Source organism: Girardinichthys multiradiatus, chromosome 6 (genome assembly GCF_021462225.1).
Source record: "Girardinichthys multiradiatus isolate DD_20200921_A chromosome 6, DD_fGirMul_XY1, whole genome shotgun sequence".
Classification (NCBI taxonomy): domain Eukaryota; kingdom Metazoa; phylum Chordata; class Actinopteri; order Cyprinodontiformes; family Goodeidae; genus Girardinichthys; species Girardinichthys multiradiatus.
Genome location: NC_061799.1, coordinates 21,176,657 through 21,196,061, shown reverse-complemented (window position 1 = coordinate 21,196,061; position 19,405 = coordinate 21,176,657). Strand labels below are relative to the sequence as shown.

At 40.0% G+C, this 19,405-nt stretch overlaps 1 protein-coding gene across 2 annotated transcripts; it reads left to right on the top strand.

Annotated features, from left to right (window-relative positions):
• Positions 1–14,212, top strand: acsl3b (acyl-CoA synthetase long chain family member 3b). Of its 2 annotated transcripts, XM_047368843.1 has the most exons (16): positions 1–218; positions 3,178–3,285; positions 3,387–3,866; positions 5,473–5,650; positions 5,732–5,841; positions 5,956–6,094; positions 8,798–8,942; positions 9,102–9,225; positions 9,406–9,477; positions 9,566–9,705; positions 10,250–10,422; positions 10,537–10,611; positions 10,696–10,887; positions 10,973–11,087; positions 11,176–11,333; positions 11,671–14,212. In XM_047368843.1, exons 3-16 carry the CDS (start codon positions 3,516–3,518, stop codon positions 11,826–11,828), a joined length of 2,130 nt encoding a protein of 709 aa, XP_047224799.1. In that variant the 5' UTR covers positions 1–218; positions 3,178–3,285; positions 3,387–3,515; the 3' UTR covers positions 11,829–14,212. The 2 variants fall into 2 exon arrangements, with proteins under 2 accessions (XP_047224799.1, XP_047224798.1); XM_047368842.1 differs by lacking the exon at positions 3,178–3,285.
• Positions 14,213–19,405: the final 5,193 nt, after the last annotated feature.

Sequence of the window (19,405 nt, the reverse complement as noted above, 5' to 3'; positions counted from 1 at the left end):
CGTCAAACTAAGGCTTCCGGGCTGGTAGCTGTGGCTCGGTATTTCACAGATTTTCCTTTTTTTTTTAATAACCATTTTAAGACACGATTGCTGATTTTATTTATTGCCGAAAATCTAGTGTTCATACTTTATGTAAATATTCTTAACGGAGCTTTCTTAACGACGATAACTATAACGGAGACGGTCCCGCAGCGGCTCCATAGCGGTTGAGAAAAGAGGTGAGAATGTGTTTCACTGTGAGCGCTTTGCAGATGTTAGGGAAGGAGAGGTCGTTACCCCCCCTGGTTGCTGAAGAGCTCAGAACCTCGCAATTATTATGCCTTAAGATATGATGTGTGTGGCTCGTTTTTCTTTTATCTTAAATTAATGTGTATGGTTTAAGTGGTTTCAGTTCACCAGCAGCGGGCACTGCTGCCGCTCCAACGTGTAGCAGGGAGCTAAATTGTAGCTAACCTCGCGACATGCGCGGCTGTATGCTAACTGCTAATCTTGGTGATTTATAGCTAACGCTAAGGACATGTTGAGGGTCATGTGCAGGCAAAAACTAAAGATACGTGGAATTTAAAATACAGTGTCGTTTGCAAAAGGCAGTAATGTGATCGAAGATTGCGACGTTTTAAAAAATAACGACATATATATAAACAGTGTATGTATTGCTTGGCAGATAATAAATGTAAACAACCAAGTCAATAAGTGAAAGCCCGTGATCATTCATCAGGAAAGCTAATAAAAATAAAATGCTATGAACTTCAAATATAAACATTTGCATATCGTCCTTTCTTTTTGATGCTGTCACCTGGAAAAAACGTACATTGAGCACACGTAGAATTGCTCTGTCACATTGAAGCTTTAATTATATACAGATCTCAAATATATTGGTGTAAGGTCATGCAGGTGTGCACAAGGATCACTGGTATGTCAACGTAATCCAGGTTTATTTAATCTAGCCAGTTGTTTCTGGTATAATTGATTGAGGTCTGCTCTTTCAACAAATTGGTGTCCATTTGTCACAAATCATCATCTTTTATTCCTTAATAGCACTGGAAAAACCCTGTAAATTGACAGTATTATTTAAAAATATGTGTACCTGTTAAAGATCAACTGATCAGGCCTGTTCTGGTCGATGCTGAATTATTAAGATCCGACCTGCTGATTCAGATTTTCTTCTTTTTTTTTTATCTAAGTGCAGTAATTTCTGATTTGTTAACAGGGACAACTGGCTAATTTGTTGATGTAGATGTAATAGTTTTGAATCCAGCAGAAAATGGGGGAAATACATAATGCATGCCTTATTCCCTTTATCTGACAAAATCAGATAAGTGATTTTTGACCAGGGGGGAATCTGGTTTTTAAGTATCTGTACAGAGCTGAACGATTCAGATCTTTGTCAGATTAATTGGTTCATTTGTATTTGTTAATGTAAACCAGGACATGTTTTTTTTTTTTAGCGTGCCCTGATTTACAGAATGTCCTCTTTTACGTATTGCACTTTCAAAGAAAGCAGAGCTGGACAATAAATCCATATCTGTTTGCTGTTGCAAATGTTGCTTAGATGCAATATTTGGTTGTCTTTTATGCCCAAACATGACGTAGATCATTGAGGCCGAGATGCTAAAACTCAGGAAGAGTGTTGGGATCATCATGATGATGGAGAAGAGCGAAAAAAATGTTAAACGCAATCAATACAGTCATCGCAAAACTCATTACTAATATTGCAATATTATATTTTTGCCATAACTAACTAAACAGAACCTATGTGCTTTCATAAGTGAGATTTATTTAACATGCAATCTCCCTGTACTTCATTGAACATGTGCTGCACATTCGTCTTTCATTACAAAGCTTAATTCATGTTCTTGGGTGTGACTGTGTCCAGCATTAGGTAGAATACTTAAAATGTATTGTTGTCTCTAAAGCAGAATAATTGGTGAGTCACAGTAACCGTCCCACTCAAAGTAACTGCTTTTATGAGAGAAAGAATGTCATCACATTGTTGACATAAAGCGCAAATGGAAAAGGTGTGTCTGCTTTTTTTCTTTCCCAAAGTCAAACACACAACGTGCTGAACCAGTATTACCAACATCGAACCAACCGTGTCTGAGATTTGTCGGTCTGGACTGTGCATGCAGCTACACACTGTGTGATTATTATTTTTTTTTCCCAATCACAGTTGAAATGTGTCAGTCGGCGGCATTATTTAAGATGTTGCAAAACAAGTGAGACATGTTTTTCTCGAAAGGCTATGTGTTTGGAGAAAAGAAATTAAAGCTGTGGATTTGGGTTGGACTTGAACTGACACTGGGACCTATTATGTGTTCTTTAAGAAACAAACTATTCTGTGTACAGAAATGACACTTTGTAGATGTAGAGCAATGGTATGACCAGAGGAATGGACTTATGCAGTGTAAAAATATTTTTTGGGTAAATATCAAATCAAACTTTATATGCTGATATTAAACTCCCCTTTTGGACAGACAGTCACCTCCTTTGTTGAAGCAAAGAGTTTTGCATCTGCAGTCTAAGTTCGCGTTGGATCTGGACTCAGCAAGGTGAGCTCATTGCAGAGCAGGTCACCGGTGTTCGGTCTGGCTCTCTCATTCTAAATTAAGTTCAGTGCTAATGGTCAATAGGGTCCCACCTCTTCAGTCTGTGGTATTTCTTCGCATTAGCGGACCCTCTGTCCTGATCCTTGTGCCTCTCCCTGTAAGCTGCAGAATGAGTCACTGCAGCCTCTTCTAACCACAATCGGGCCTCTGCAAGCATACTCTGTAGATAACTGAGCTCTCAGGAAGACTGTCTGAGTTGATGCAAAGAGGTCTGTAGTGTGGCCAAAAAACCTAGTGCAATATATGATTTGGTGCATTATTTCAGACACTAAGAGGCTATGATAAAGGGAGTCCCTGCTTCTTTCACATATTGTCTTCTGGATTATCTGGTTTTTTGTCTGTTTAACTGGCAGAGTATAAAAATGGGAACTGACTCAAGGATCTGAATAGTTTCTAGGTCACATTGTAGTTCCTTTTCATTGCTTGTGTCATGTGCAAAACAAAGTTTATATTCAGTTAAAATTAGAGAGACTTGCTTGTTTTTTGACAGACTAACTTGTAATTGAAATATGTCTTGGTGTTGTTTTTAAATCTTGATTATCAGAGTTACAGCTTCATGCTTTTGCTCTAGGGTGATTCAGTGCCAGACATTCCAATGAACTAAACCCCACTGACTGAGCAGCCTAAGAAGAGGCAGACTTGGTCTTCATTCAAGCAGGGATTTACTTACCAGGATGCAGTTAGTCATATTTACTGCAATCTGATCTATAAAAAGTGTGCTGGATTGATTTGAAACCATAGAACTTCTCTAAAATTTCATGTGTATTTTTTGCTTTGCAGGTTGAATTGCTGCATGAAATACCCACCAGCTGCACTGGCTGCAATTCTGCGTACTTTGTACAGACCAGCTCAGTTTGTCATTGGTCAGAAGGGTTTGAGTAGTCTCCAGCACTGACTTCATCCCCAAAGATGAAATTGAAGGAGGATATAAACCCGCTGTTCCTGCAGGTTTTCCGCTCTGTCGTCTGGGTCTACTCTGTCCTAACCTTCCTACCCTGGTACTTCTTTTCCGGGGCCGGAACCAATTTGGAGCGAGCGCGTCGGATAAAGGCCCGCTCCATCAGCGGACACCCAGCAGGACCTTACAGGGCTAACAATAGCCAAGAGAAGCTGGTGGCACTGGTGCAGCCAGGAGTCAACACACTGGACAAAATGTTCGAGTATGCAGCGATGAGGTTTCCATACAGGGACTGTCTGGGAACCCGGGAGGTGCTGAGTGAGGAGGATGAGCTCCAACCAAACGGCAAAGTGTTCAAAAAGGTGAGAGACTTTTAGGTGCTGTTTTCACTCTGGCTACTGAGGGTAAGTGTCATAACCGATTGGGTCAACAATAATAATTCATGGACATAGAATTTCTTGGAATTTATCTTTCTTAATATACTAAATCTTTCACGATAACAAAAAAACGAAACAGTTATTCTCTGTATTGTGAAGAAAACCCTCTGGATGTAGCGGGTGGCACACGTGCGGTGCGAACATCAGTGGAGTTCGGCGCCAGTCATCCAGTCATTGGACGGCTTCGTCCCAGCTGTAGTTTCAGAACATCATGAGGGAAGAAGTGATGAATGAGTCGGGTTATAAATGATTTTCAACGTTTTTAGAATAAGAAGAGGTCTAAAGTGTCGGGGTACTGTAAGTTAAATAACGATAAACAGAGGATTTGGCAGGTCCTCACAGCAGCTCAAGCGTGATGCCTGAGTATCGGAAGAAAATGTGGGGTTAATAATGAGCCTAGATAAAAGAAAGTCACAATTTATTTCCTTTTAAAGTTGCTAAATGCATTAGGTTAGCCACGTTGTCCATCTGCTACATTTTACACTAATAAATGTGAATGAATAAATATTGATTGAAACAAAAATCCTGTCCCAAGCCAACGCTTTAATGCTGAGCCTGTGTGTGTTAACAGGCATAGTTCATGCAGCCAATCACAGCGGTTTTTATTTCTAACCATTTTATACACATTTAACTACTTAGATAATGTTAATATAGGAGTGCATAAGACCTAAACCAGTCAAACTCACATATAATACAGTCAATAAATCAAATTCATATGTGTTGCATGAAAATGCTTCAGTCTCCATTATTACAGTTTAAAGAAATGATTCAATAGAAATGATCATTTTCCCAGTGGAGGTGCAGTAAATTTGAAATGGTTCCTAGTTTTCTTTATTTTGGCTTCAACCTCAGCCAGTTTCCACATTCACAACATGCTGAATATTGAACAAAAATTAGGGGCTTATTTATAGTAGGTGTGCTGGAGTCGGCATGATAGATTTCATTTCATACATTTATGTGTTTGCACTAAATTCCAAACTTGGCTGTCGAAAAAGCGAAACTACAGAAAATATAAATAATTGTTTGGGATGTTTTAAAGAACATTAGTCCTATGGTTAAATAAAATAACAGACAAATGACTCGTCAGATTAATTGTTATTGGCAGCCTACATTTTCGCTCTGTGTGTGTTAGAATGTGAGTAATGCAAAAACAGTGAAAGCGGTGATAACTGAATGACACGAATTGCCCTGTAGATGGTGCTAACTGACAGCACATGAGTGACAAACACTGACTTGCAAGCCATTCATAAGCCATTTTCAGATGCTACTGTCTATATTGTAAACATAACTTTCTAGGTTTGGTTTTCTTTCTGGGTTGATTCTTGTTTTACAATCATTAAATAATACATTTCTACTCTTAAGTTTAAACAGCCGCTGATATAGTCATTGTTTTCATTCAGTATGTAGTTTGCTCTCGTGAATATTTGCTATGAAGCTTCAAACCAGTGGTATGAATGTTCTGCAGGCAGTTCTCCGTTTGTGTATTCTGTATAATCCCGATGGCTGCATCTAATTTGCGTGTTTTCTGCAGGTGATTCTCGGAAACTATAACTGGCTCTCGTATGAGGAAGTCTATCATGCAGCCAAGTGCTTTGGTAGTGGTCTGGCAGCTCTTAATCAGAAGCCTCACCATAACATCGCCATTTTCTGTGAGACCAGAGCTGAGTGGGTCATAGCAGCACAGGCCTGCTTCATGTACAATTTCCCAAGTAAGTGACTCATAGACAGAGGATGATATTTAGTGAGCCGACTGTAAAACTGACCAGACTGAATGTAAATGAATTTCACAGTGGTGACCCTGTACGCCACGCTCGGGCCCAAAGCCATAGTTCATGGGCTGAATGAAACAGAGGTCACCCACATCATCACAAGCAAGGACCTACTTCAGAGCCGCCTTAAGGTACCCTTTTTTTTTCTCTGCTGGTTGTTTATCAAGCTTAGAAGCCCAGCTCAATTTGCATAGTTAGTTTCTTTTTCTACCTGCCACCCATCTAAGTGGAACTTTTCCTCCCAGGCCATTCTGTGTGATGTCCCGCGCCTGCAGTATATTATCGTTGTGGATGTTAAACCCACAAGCTGGTCAGACATGCCCGGAGGTATCACGGTCTACAACATGGACGCTGTGAAGGAGCTGGGATCCAAGCCTGTTCACGGTGAGTGTTCATGCATGCTGATTAAAACGATTTTTAATTTTGTCGGGGACACTAACGTACACAGGTGCAGGCTTAATACAAAGCCAGCTCGCTGATATGTAATTGGAATGATGTGCAGGGCATGAAAGAGTCATCAAATTACATGTTAGCAAACACCGCCTTGATAACAGTGAGCAACCTGGAAGGAAAATAAAGGGGGGGGGGGGATCTTGGCTTTGCTCTAGAATCACTTCAGCTACATTTGAGAGACAAAAAATTTGTCTTCAGATGATTGAAGTAGTATAAAATGTTGAGAACAAATTAGATAAGTTTAGTTCATCCCAATCTTCACGTAAATGTAAACTGCATAGGTTTCATGTAGGTTTTATTTAACTGAATGGACGTCGAAATGAAGTTAAACATGGACTACTGCTGCCAAAAAAATACAACATGATGATTATTACAGCTATATTATTGCCATCTTTAATCATTTTTTCATGTTATTTTACTTTTGATACATTGGCTTGAACAAAAATATGGAATAAATATGTGCTATATTTAGTCATGGTTTTTAAGGGTGTGATGTGATAAAATATAAAATTATCACTTTTTTTGCGTTGAGGCTCTTCATAGAGCAACACGAGTAGAAACAGCCGATATTAGCTGGTCCATTGGTCAGGTAAAGCCTGCAGTCGGCTGCTTAATGGAAGCTGCTTGTAGCTTGCCCACTCTAGTTTTAAAACAGCGTTAATAGGCTAAGAGCATAGGTGCCTGAACAACAGAGCAAGTGGAGCAACAGCTCCCCCATTTTTAAAAGAACAGATGCAAACTTATGTTTTGACCCCCCCCCCCCCCCCCACTTTTTGACTCAAAAAAATCTCATCACACCTTGCACTTCAAGAAATATATAAAGTCCCTGTTAATTCTACTTATTTTTATTTTTTTAATCAAATAATTACTCAATTTATGTTGCACCCTCCCTCACCAACTCACTCTGTGCACCGCGGTCCGATTTGGAAATAAAAGTTGCTACATCTCAGCGTGATCTGTTCAGTCAGAAAGCCAAAAGTAAACGAATCTGAGTCTGAAGCAGCTTTTTAAGTATTACAGCAGTCCCGCATCTCTGCCATTCACAGTTGAACTATTTAGGTGGGTGATGAACGTACCAGCGTGCGGGACGCAAACACACGGAGGTGTCATGCTGTTTGTGTCTGTTGCAGTGAAGCTCACATCGGTAGAAACAGCATCCCAGTGATGGTTTTCCAGCTAAACCGTACTGTGAACTCTTTAAAAAGGTTATTTAACCAGTATATATCTGAGACAGAATAAACTGGCAAAAGAAAAAAAAAAGATCTTTTAATAGGGATCGAACCCAGGAGGTCTTGAACCAGAAGATGGCGATCAATCCTCCCAAGGTACTGCAGAGTATCATTAGATAAGTGCCAGCTTGGGGTGCGGGGTCAGGTTCGGAGGCCTCAGTCCTCGATGCAGCCGTTCCGGGTTCGGTCCTGACCCCAGAAGCCTGTGCTGCATGTTTCCCTTTCTGTCCCACTTCTTGTCTGCCTACTTTTGAAAAATAACAGTAATAAAGGCCACTAATCTGCAAAAAAAAAAAAATGGTGGCACAAAGCCATATTATAACAGGTTGTTTTTGTTATGATTTTTTTGGTTGGCCTGTGGGGTCATTGTTGGGCGATTAGTTCTATTGGATCTAGTTCTGTTTTTTTCCCAGGATTGTTTCCATATTTTAGAACATAATCATGCACACGTAAGATGACATGATGACACATGATAACTGTTCATGTTTTTTCTTTCTTGTTAGCAAGAGAAAAATGTAGTGTAAAAGCCTTCTTTCAGCCAGCTGACCTGCAGTGAGAGGTGGGGGGTGGAGAAGTTTGGCGGCTTTGAGACCTTGATAGCGATAACCGTCCCGCGCCTTAATGTAAATCCACGGTAACCTGCTCAGTGCAGAACACAATTTACTCATTTATGATGTAAAAGTGTTGCAGTGCAAAACATACAAAACGTAGCCTTTAATTTTAGCTCTGTTAAAAAAAAAAATCCCTGTGTGTTCCCCCTACTTTGAGAAGGTTAGTTTGTCTCAGTTATAAACAATCTGTATCTCGCTGCCAGTATAATGACATTTTGATAACGCCTTCAAACGAATGCGAAGAAAGCTTAGTGTTCGGTTTTGATTCTTTCCAGCTGGATTCAATAGTGATGATAATTTCTATTCATTTAGGCAATATGCTGTGCTTCATGTTTGTTTTGTTCCTGTTACATCCTCATACCTGTTGTCTGTCAAACTGTTGCCCTCACTAAGGAGAATGCACTTTCTGTTTTGTAAAATTGAATTCAATTTTTTTTTAAGTCCTCTCAGTTCTTGATTGCTTAATGAAAAAAGGGATAACTTTTTTTGTTATTTTCTACCCGCAGCAAAACAAGTTGTAGCTGTTTTTAATTTGATTAATTTTTCAGCAGCTTGATTGAGAGGGTCATCGTTTGTAAATTTCAAGAGATTTCAATTCATGACGATGACTGAAATGAGTCATCAATGTCATATTTTACTGTAGCACAACTCCAGAAAATCTCAGTCATTTGATCGCAAAGCTTGTAAATAAAAAGAACTGCACATTATTCTTCATCTTGACTTTGAATTTTTAAATAATGTTGAATTCTCCAATATTTCCACTCCAACCGTCCCACTCTGCTCTGCACTTTTAGTGGACCGCAGACACCCGGGGCCCTCGGACACCGCTGTCATCATGTACACCAGCGGCTCCACAGGCATCCCCAAGGGTGTGATGATCTCTCATAGCAACCTCATTGCCGGCATTGCAGGCATGGCCGAGCGGATCCCGAACCTCAAGTAAGCTGTTCTCAGCTTTACAGCTTAGTCTTTGACACTTCCTGTCTGATTCTTGCTCTGCTCTGTTCTGGCATTAAAAATCTGCAGTGTGTGTTAATTTGTGGTACCCTATTCTTCTGTTTATGTAGGTCATTAATTGGCTTTTTTTCATCCCGACAGTGAGACAGACACCTACATTGGCTATCTACCATTGGCTCATGTTTTAGAGCTCAGTGCAGAACTGGTTTGCATCTCCCATGGCTGTCGCATTGGATATTCCTCTCCTCAGACTCTAGCCGACCAGGTCAGTGCGTAAATGGACAACCAGATCTGTCTCTAACACTTTAAAATGAGAAAATGACTGCCCACATGCTAAAACCCTTCAGGATTCTAACATTTTAAAGCCTGGCGAGCTCTGGGACTGTGATAGGTGATAGCAGATCTGTACAATAAAATGTTCACCTGGGTTGTTTCATTTTCATAGTCCTCCAAGATCAAGAAGGGCAGTAAAGGGGATACCAGTGTGCTAAAACCAACTCTCATGGCATCTGTACCAGTAAGTCCCATTAATCTTCCATAAAGTTTATCTAAACAGATTAAACATTGGTCACAACTGAGCTGTCGTCTGCTCGCATTGCGTGCAGGAAATCATGGATCGAATTTACAAAAACGTCATGACTAAAGTGGACGAGATGAGCAAATTTCAGAAGACGCTTTTTGTGTTGGCTTATAACTACAAGATGGAGCAGATCTCCAAGGGCTACAGTACCCCTCTCTGTGACAGGTAATCCACATGACACCCACCCATAGACACATAAGCTGCTCATTGAGGTGACATTTGATTCCTTTCTCACACTTGAGCAGGCATTAACCTCTAGTTCCTTATGGCTAATCATAACTTAGAGGAAATTCTTTCTCCACTGGTCTATGGTAGAACAAACTTGTAGTAAAATACACTGAGACTTATTGTCTGGTGAGTCAGTTATTTAAAATTGTTCATTCTCGAACCTTTTGATCGAAATTGTCACGTTATGACCACAAACTGGTATGAATTCACCAAAAAGGGAAGGAAAATGCTGCATGTTTTTCAAAAATAAAAATCAGAACATTTGGTATTCTTTTGTAATTGGTCTTCTGGCTTTTCTGAATTTTTTTTTTGCTGTTGGTTTTCCAGATACCACCCCAACAGAATAACGTGACGTTTGTTTTTGTAATGTGACAAAAGGTGAAAAGGTTCAAGGGGTGTGAATCCTTAGAGTGAGTCAGCAACAACTTAACCTTGCACCCATCATCACCTCGATGTTCTCTTTGTTTCTCCTTCCCCGTAGATTAGTTTTCCACAAAATACGGTCTCTGTTGGGTGGGAACACTCGGGTGCTGCTCTCTGGTGGAGCTCCGCTATCGGCTGCAACGCAGCGCTTTATGAATGTCTGCATGTGCTGCCCTGTGGGACAAGGCTACGGCCTGACGGAGACTTGTGGAGCAGGCACCATCAGTGAGGGTAAGCACAGTGAAAACAGGAAATTTGTGTTTCTTTACTGTTGAAGGATCTATGAATTTTAGATTAAATAGTTGTACTTGTTTTTATTTGATTTGATTTTTTTTTTTTTTTCAGTTTGGGATTACAGTACAGGACGGGTTGGTGCTCCACTGGTTTGTTCAGAGATCACTCTGAAGGACTGGGAGGAGGGTAAGTAAACTCGGAGCAAAACAATATGTCCAGAGGCCAGACATGTGCAAAAGCGTCATTAACATGCTCTGTGTTTTTTTTTAGGTGGTTACCACAGCACCGACAAGCCCAACCCAAGGGGGGAAATATTGATTGGAGGGCCGAATGTGACAATGGGTTACTACAAAAGTGAAGGCAAGAATCATGAGGACTTTTTCGTGGATGCGAAGGGCCAGCGATGGTTCTGCACAGGAGACATAGGAGAATTCCATCCTGACGGATGCCTGAAGATTATCGGTAAACCTGCAAACTTCTCTGTTTGTTCACACATCAGAAAAATGTAATTCCCTTATCAACCTAGTGTCTTTTTGTTTTCCTGCAGACCGTAAAAAAGACTTGGTGAAACTCCAGGCAGGCGAATACGTCTCTCTCGGAAAAGTAGAGGCTGTTTTGAAGAACTGCCCACTCATAGACAATATCTGTGCCTACGCCAATAGGTATTATACTGCACCTGTTTCCTTGTAGTCATTGTCCCCGCACTGGGAGAAAATGTTTTAAAAGTTTTATGGTTTTTGTTTTTTTTAGTGAGGAGTCATATGTGATCAGCTTTGTGGTTCCCAACCACAAACAGCTAATGGGCTTGGCGGAGCAGATGCAAATAAAGGACACGTTGGAAGAACTCTGCAACAACCCCCAGATGGAACGGGAGGTGCTCCGCATCATTACTGAGGCTGCCGTCTCAGGTAGAAAGGAACGGCCATGTTTCCGTTCTTCCGTTCTTGTAATTCTGTTCTTGCACCAATCCATTGATCTGTCTTTGAATAATGTTCCTTACAGCTTTTGTGTTTTGTAGGTTCTATGTTTTTAAGCCTGAGCTCAAAAAACAGACTGAGAACTCTGTTAATTGTAGTCTGGAAACCTATGGAATTTCGACTTGGAAAATGCGTAGAAACCACAATAAACAGCTTAATGGCTCTCTCTGTCAAGCAGCAAATTTTGACTATGGTGTAATGGCAATAAATATTTAGCCTATTACAGTATCCGTCAGGCTGATGTATGATTCTGCTCTCTTCCAATTAGGAAAACTGGAGAGGTTTGAGATTCCCAAAAAAATCCGCCTGAGTCCTGAGCCGTGGACACCGGAGACCGGCCTGGTCACAGATGCATTCAAATTGAAACGCAAGGAGCTCAAAACACACTACCAAGAAGACATTGAGAGGATGTATGGTGGGAAATAACAGAGAGATACACTCCAAACCACACATTCACACGGAGCTTAAAGGTCACCTGGAGGACTGTCTCATGAGGATTCACATGGATGATACAAACACACACAATTACAAACACACAGACTTATTGGCCTCATCCTCTCTGTAACCAGGTTCAATCAAAGGAGGCAGGAAAGTCTGGCGTCAGGTTCACATCTTTCGGTCAAGACCAAGAGGCAGAAAGGGACCTTGCAGCACATTCAGCCAGGCCAGCGCGCTGCAATGCACTAGCTAACTCCGCTTTTCACAGATCAAATCCCATCGAGTCGCCATGACTACCACATGAAGTCGGATCTTTTCATGACTCAAAGTGAAAAGAATGTCATGCTAGGCTTTGGTACATCCATGTCTGCGTTGCCTTTCTTCTCCCCACTACACGTTCAGGAACATTCCACCTCTACAGCTTGGTTTGCTAACATGCGGCGCAGATATCTGGCAGGGATATGCGATCCCTCTTAGACTCTGAGGAACCTTCAGGTTGGAATATTTGCAGGGATCTTTATTGTGTTAAATATTTTTGTTTTTTTACGTGTGTTGAAATCTTTCTTTTTATGTTTGGTTTGGGATCCATGTGTGCGATGAAAAAGTGTTGCAGAGTCAAGAGAGATTTAACATTAAGACATTGAAAATTGCCTTTTTTTTTCCTTGTTACTTGTACTGTTCAGAGGGGGTTTACCATTTTTGTACACTTAAGTTGTATTGTCTATCTTTTAATTCTCAAGGTATGTTTTCTTCAAGTTTTTTAAAAGTCATTTTCTCCCTTTTTGTTGTCTGGCATCCTGAAGTTTGCTCTTTTGAGTGCATGTTTACTTACTTGACTCCTTTATTCTTGCTCCCAGCGAATGCAGCATCAGTGGGAAAAGGTGTCCTTTAAGACTCTGCAATGACCTGCCACATCTGCCCTGTACTCCTCCAGTCACGATTAATGCACCATATGGATATCTCCAAGGGAACTTAGCTTACTGTAGAATGGTTCAAAGTAGAGTTAGAGTAACTTTTTGGCACAGTTGTATGTTAATCCTATTAACCATAGGTCAACTTACTGTTACTTTTATCAGATTTTAAATATAAATATGAAATACAAAAATGAATGTGCAATATTTATGCTCAATTTTAAAGTATGTAAGAAGGAAGAAAATGCAACAGCCAACAGTCTGTTTTTTTTTTTTTTTTGGTGTATTTATCACGAAGCCTCGTTTAGGATGAAGGCTTTTAGGAAAAGATCGTCATAGACTTAGAAGGGTGGTAGAGCGACACTGACAGCGGAGTTTAGATATAGCCTGTGCTGAAAATGTTAATTAAAACTTTATTAGCTGGTTTTGTAAAAACTGCATGATTAAAGGTGCACGAGTGTACCAAAGCATCCCAGTAAGAGAAAAATCGCACTCCATTCAAGCCACTGAAGAAGAAATGCTTTATGAGCACATTCCAGCTTAGAGTAAATAGGATCAACTCAAACTGGGATTTCTGTATATTTAGACTGGTTTGTGTGTATAATAACTGTATGTGTAATGTACATAAAAAGAATTCTGTAACCTGCCATTTATTTGAATTCATGTAAAATATAGCTTGACTACAGTAGGTTTCCAGATTGATGGTGATGTTTAAATAATCGCATATAACAGGTGACTTTCTTCCTTCAGTATTTATTTGTCTATAGACTGAAGATGAGAATGTTTGGCCAGTGCTGTAATTTAAGGAGAATAGTTTTTTCTGCTTTCTGGTACTCCTTGCATACTGCATCAATAAAGGTACAGTCAGGTAGTCTGATTCCACCTCTTAGCTTGTAGTGGTTTGATCGTATTATTCTACCAAAGCAGGACCTCTCCCCTGCCTTCCTTTTGTCTTTTGTTTTTTTTTTAACACAAAATACGTTTTCTCCCCTGACATTTCAGTGAAAAGTCAGTCGCTTACTCTGCTGTTTGCTGCTTTTTCTCTTTGCTAGAGGCAGCCTGTTGCCTTCTGACAAAAAAAAAAAAAACCTTGAGGTTTCTAAAGGGGTTTCTGTTGATTGTGTAGGTCACCGTGGTTTTTGTTAATGTCACGCTCCGTATACCTGGCCCTACCGGCAAGGTAGCAGGGGGCCCAAAGAGATAATTGTATTTTTTCCACTTGCTTTGTAAAAAGGTTCAGAGGGCGGGAGGGACTGATATTGAAACTACATTAAATACTACCAATAACAAAGCCACCTCTAAATGTATTTTTGTTATTGGCCAGTTTTCAGGCCTTCTTTTTTTCCTCCTTTTGTTTGTTTTTGTGTAATAAAGCTGAGCTACTGCAAGTTTCTTATTTATTTGTGATTTGGCCTTGGCAATTATGTATTGGAAATAAAAATGTGTGTATGGTTAAACCTGTTCTTTGTGTTGATCATCTGAAGGATGGGAAGCTTTATTGGAAATCACCCTGAAACCATAGTTTCTATGGCAACAAAGGCCAGTGTGCCTGCCTGAGTGGATGTGGTTGTTGAAAGGCTGTGTGCCGCAACCCGACACATGAAAAACACAATAGTTCAGGAGTCAAACTTGCATGTAGAGCTAGTTTCTCTATTTCACAAACTTAAAAGTTCCTTTTTTTAACAGTTTGATGTCAGACCTGTGCTTCTACTTCAGTTTAAGGAAGGAAGTACCATGTATACCTGCTACTTGTCTCTCACTTACTTATCCCATCATTGTTTTTGTTCAACTATTGATTAGCCAATGAACTTAAATGTTTCAGTTTCTTGGGACCTGATAATTACTGCTGGTTCATGTATTCATAAATAAACTACAGATGCATTTCAATAAATCTGAATATATCACAAAGTTTGATTATTTCAGTAATTCACTTCACAAAGCAAAACATAAAAAGATTCACTGAACGCAAAAGTCCTTTATTTCAAAAGTTTATTTCTATTAATTCTAATAATAATGGCTTAATGATAATCCTTCACAATATTCCACTGATTCTCTAGGGGGTTCGGGTCAGGCCAGTTTGTTGGCCGATCATTCCCAATAGCACCATGGTTGTGGTGCTACTGATAAACACCAGCAGGTGACATGGCTCCCAAATCATCTGTAGCTGTGGAAACTTCACACCGGATCTTAAGTAGCTTGGATTCTGTGCCTCTCCACTTTTCCTCAGACATTGGGACACTCATTGCCAAATAAAATGCAGGATACTGAATTACTGAGCAACAGGCTTGTCCATTTTTCTCCTTAGCCCAGTTAATATTCCTCTGATGCTGTCTCTGGTCCAGGAATGCTGTAGACCATGTCTTGGATTCATCTGTGTGATGTCTCCAGAAACACTGACCCCAGTGATCATTTTTAGTCTCCCACCACAACTTGAAATAGACTTTCTTCCCAATTCACTGTAGTTAAACATTTTCCTTCCATTTAACTTTTTCTTAACGTTTTGATAGAGGACTGTATGAACAGCCAGTTTTTCCAGCAATGACCATTTCTGCCTTCCTCTCCATGTTGGAGCTATCAGTGACAACTGTAAAGTAGTGCTCCCTATAATTGTGTAGGCCATAATATGGCCATACCACAAAAAAAAAAATCATTATACAATATTCAAATGTTCTAAGTAACTGAATGTGGATTTTTATTAGCTGTAAGCCAAAATCATCAAAACTAACAGAAATACTTATAGTGTTCAAATATATCCCTCTGTATATAATGACTGTCATCTATGAATTTCTTGTTTTAACTGAATTACTGATAATTATAATAAATTAGTTGTGATCATCTTCTATTTTACTGATATGCCCTTGCAAGCGTACTCCTATTTTAATTTTGAATTCATGTGATATGTTTTGACTGTCTTTAAAACCACACAGTCAAACAGTCCTTCCCACCCTTCTCTGCTGTTCATCCCTCCATCCATTCCTCTGGGATGAGCGGATGAGTCATCGGCATAACGCTCCCTTCATTAGTCCACTGATGCTGATGCACACATACAGAGAAGGAATTGCTCTACCACAACAACAACAACAACAACACGGAGAAGCAGGAAGATTGTCTTCCATATTGTATTAATACAGAATGTGGGTTCTATTTATGTATTGTATCTGTCTTCCGTTTTTTCCACTGGGATGCCACTCCATCGTTTTTTCTCCTGCTGCTTCGCTTGGCTCCCTCTTCCTGTCTGCTTATGACTCAGAAGTGCGGAAAAAAAAACTTTTATCTCTATGTTCTGCACACACACACACACACACACACACACACACACACACATTCCTGGGTTAGCCAGAGACATATTGGCATTTACCCAAGGATGAGCAGGGCTGACGCTGGACTGTTTCATAACTCCTGAGAGGTGGTGGGTGGTGCCTGGAGAAGAACTGAGAATAATTGCATTTCAGGCTGAAAAATGGCGGCAACGCCAGGATGGAGCTGAGATGGGGAAAGAGATGTATGAAATATGTCAGAAAAAATTTATAGTTTATAAAAGGTTTCTTCACACAAAGCATTTGTATTGGATTAGGAGTTTCATCAGATCAATTGTCATCCCAACCTTTAATTATTGAGGTTTTATCTCCAAAATGTTCTGGTCCAGATTTGCTCACACATCATTATTATATTTCACTGTTAGAGTTTTTGTCAGAAAGGCAGTTTTTCAGTTTTTCAAACATAACACTCCTTTATTGATCACTGGATCTATAAAATCTTTTGCAGAATGTTAATGCCACATCTATATGATCTGTAGGTAGGCAGGACAACCTTTCCTTAATTGTTTTTTAGGGCTACATCTTAAACCCTACAGGCCATGCAAAATGTGTTGAACACAAAGATGGTGTCAGGGCTTAGGTTTTCAAAGCTTCTAGAGAAATGTTTTCTGGACAGCAACAAGCTCTATCCTTGACCACAGGGCATTGTGACATATTCTGATAAAAAAAACAAATCAAGCAAATCAACATAAACCCCTGTAAACAACTGTGAGGCACTGTGGTATAAGGCTGACAATTTGAACTTGACTTGCAGAGACAGCCTGGGTACCTTGCAGGAATTAAGCTAAGACTAAAGAGTGGCTGATAATCATTACCAAGTTTAGTAACACATTTACGAAAGAAAAGCTCGAAAAGAAGTTAATGTCCAAACTTTCATTTAACTGGGTATACATAAAGGCTCTCAAACCTCAGCTTACATAATAAACACTAGTTGGTTTTTAATTACTTCACAACAATATGCAAGACAAATAGAGACATATTGAACATGGTAACTTTGACAAGTTATTACAGCTTTACGTACCTCTACAAGTTCACAAATAAATACACTGTATAAATGAATGTACATACAATGTCTTTCAAACTCAGGGTCTCCTTGTCAAGACAACAGCTTATACATAACAACAGATTTAATGTAAAATAGGAAGCAAATGAGTGATAAAACACGCTATTTTTGAGTGTTTTTACCACCCTGATGGAATGGTGCCCTGGGCTGTTAGCCATACTTTAACTACTAGTAGTACTATAAAAAGATGCGAATGGCTCCACTTTCAGTGCAATAACATTTGTTTGTAGAAACACATTTTGTATATTTTAACTCCATCCATTTTCTATACCCGCTTCTTCTGTATAAGGTCGCGGGGGAGCTGGTGCCTATCTCCAGCAGTTTACAGGCGAGAGGCGGGGTACACCCTGGACAGGTCGCCAGTCCATCGCAGGGCAACACAGAGGCACACAGGACAAACAACCATGCACACACCCATTCACACCTAAGAGCAATTTTGAGAGACCAATTAACCTAACAGACATGTTTTTGGACTGTGGGAGGATGCCGGAGTACCCGAAAAGAACCAACGCATGCACAGGGAGAACATGCAAACTCCATGTAGAAAGACGCCTGGCCAGGAGGTGAACTGAGGACCTTCTTTCTATAAGGAAACATTGCTACCAACTGCACCACCGTGCAGCCCATATTTTAACTAAAAAATATATTGGTAACCAAGTTGCTTTTGCACGCAAAAATTATGATGCAACATTTTCATGCCATCACATTTTTTACATGCATTGTGTTCTTGTTCATTAAAACAGGTGAATTTTTTATTGAACTTTGCTTTGACAATAAAATCAAATCTAGTTAAAATACTTTCACTACTGAGTTTTTGTCATAATGGATCATTTATTTACATTACAAATTAGCTGGAGTAACATTTGTTTCTTCAGGCTTATTTTCCCCAACTTTTCTGATATAATCTAATGAGGTATTAGTTCATAATTGAAATGAGAAAAGTATAAATTTAATGCTCAGCTAAAGATACTTTTTATGCGTGTAGCTGTTGGTAAATACTTTTTTTTCTATCTTTGAGGCATTTTAAAGACAAATTAAGAAACTCACTGCCCACATTTTGTATTACCTACAGGGAATTTGATGCTCTTTTTGCTTAACAGTGTTTTTAACTTCCAGCTCTCCCACTGGCTCTGTTTTTGTGTGTGTCTGTGACAATAATGTGTCAGTCTGACCTTTGGGTGCACCATGCCAAGCACTGGCCTCTGCTTCACTCAGCATGGATATATCATGATGCAAAGGCCAAATTAGAGATGGTAAAGCGCGTGAAGCCTGGTAATGAGCCTGAGCTGAGAGATCTGGGGGAGGAAGGAGAGGGGAGGCTGAGGGTGGCAAGGCACAGAGGGATAGGCAACTGATACGTCGGAGCGATGACTCACCGATGCTGGGTATTTATAGCATCAGTCAGGAGGAGAAAAGGGAGGAAGGGAAGGGGTGGGGGAGGGAGTGGGGGTGGAGAAGCAAAGGGTCAATGTGTTTTTTGGAGGCAGCTTCACAACACAGACAAAGAGCAGTGGAGGGAGGAACTTTAGAGATAAAAGTGACTGTGACAGAAAAGTGATGGAAGCGATAAAGCAGAAGACAAGCTGGAAAAAAAGGAAAAAAGGGAGGAAGTGGTGTAAAGGTCGATGACCGCAATTGATGGAGAGATGAGAGGATTAACTGCAATGAAAAAGAGGGGAGGACCAAAATAGAACATCTATTCAAAATTCTCACATTAACTCCAAACGTGTTTTGGCCCAATGCAGCGACAACATCCTGTAAATGCGCTGTGGCAAGGACCGGATGTTGGCTTTTGGCTGAATAACAGAAAGTCTGTTTCTGGCGTATTAGCATCTACACATATTGACTCAATCACATTAAAAAAGAGAAAAAAAATCCCACACTTCTCTACAGCCCTACCACTAAGCACACAGACTGCAGAGGAGGACAGGAAAATGGTGGCAATCATTAATGAGCCTAAAACGCACTGCTGTTGCCTAGACACTGTGCATTTTCAGAAACATACAGCCAATTAGCGAGACAAAAAGACTTATTTCAAATATTTTTGCTATAAATATGTGCTTCTTTAGTGTTAGGTTATTAAATCCAACTAAACTTTGCTGTATTCCTCAGTCTTCATAACATTGGGTAACTGTTTCTGGTTCTCAAAGGTTTCTTTATGTTTCTCTTTCGGCTCTCTTTATTGACTTCATCAATAAACATCCTGCCCTGCCTTCTAGTGACGTCAGCCAGTGCGTCAAGCTGCATCCTTTTGCCAGAGAGATTGATACAATT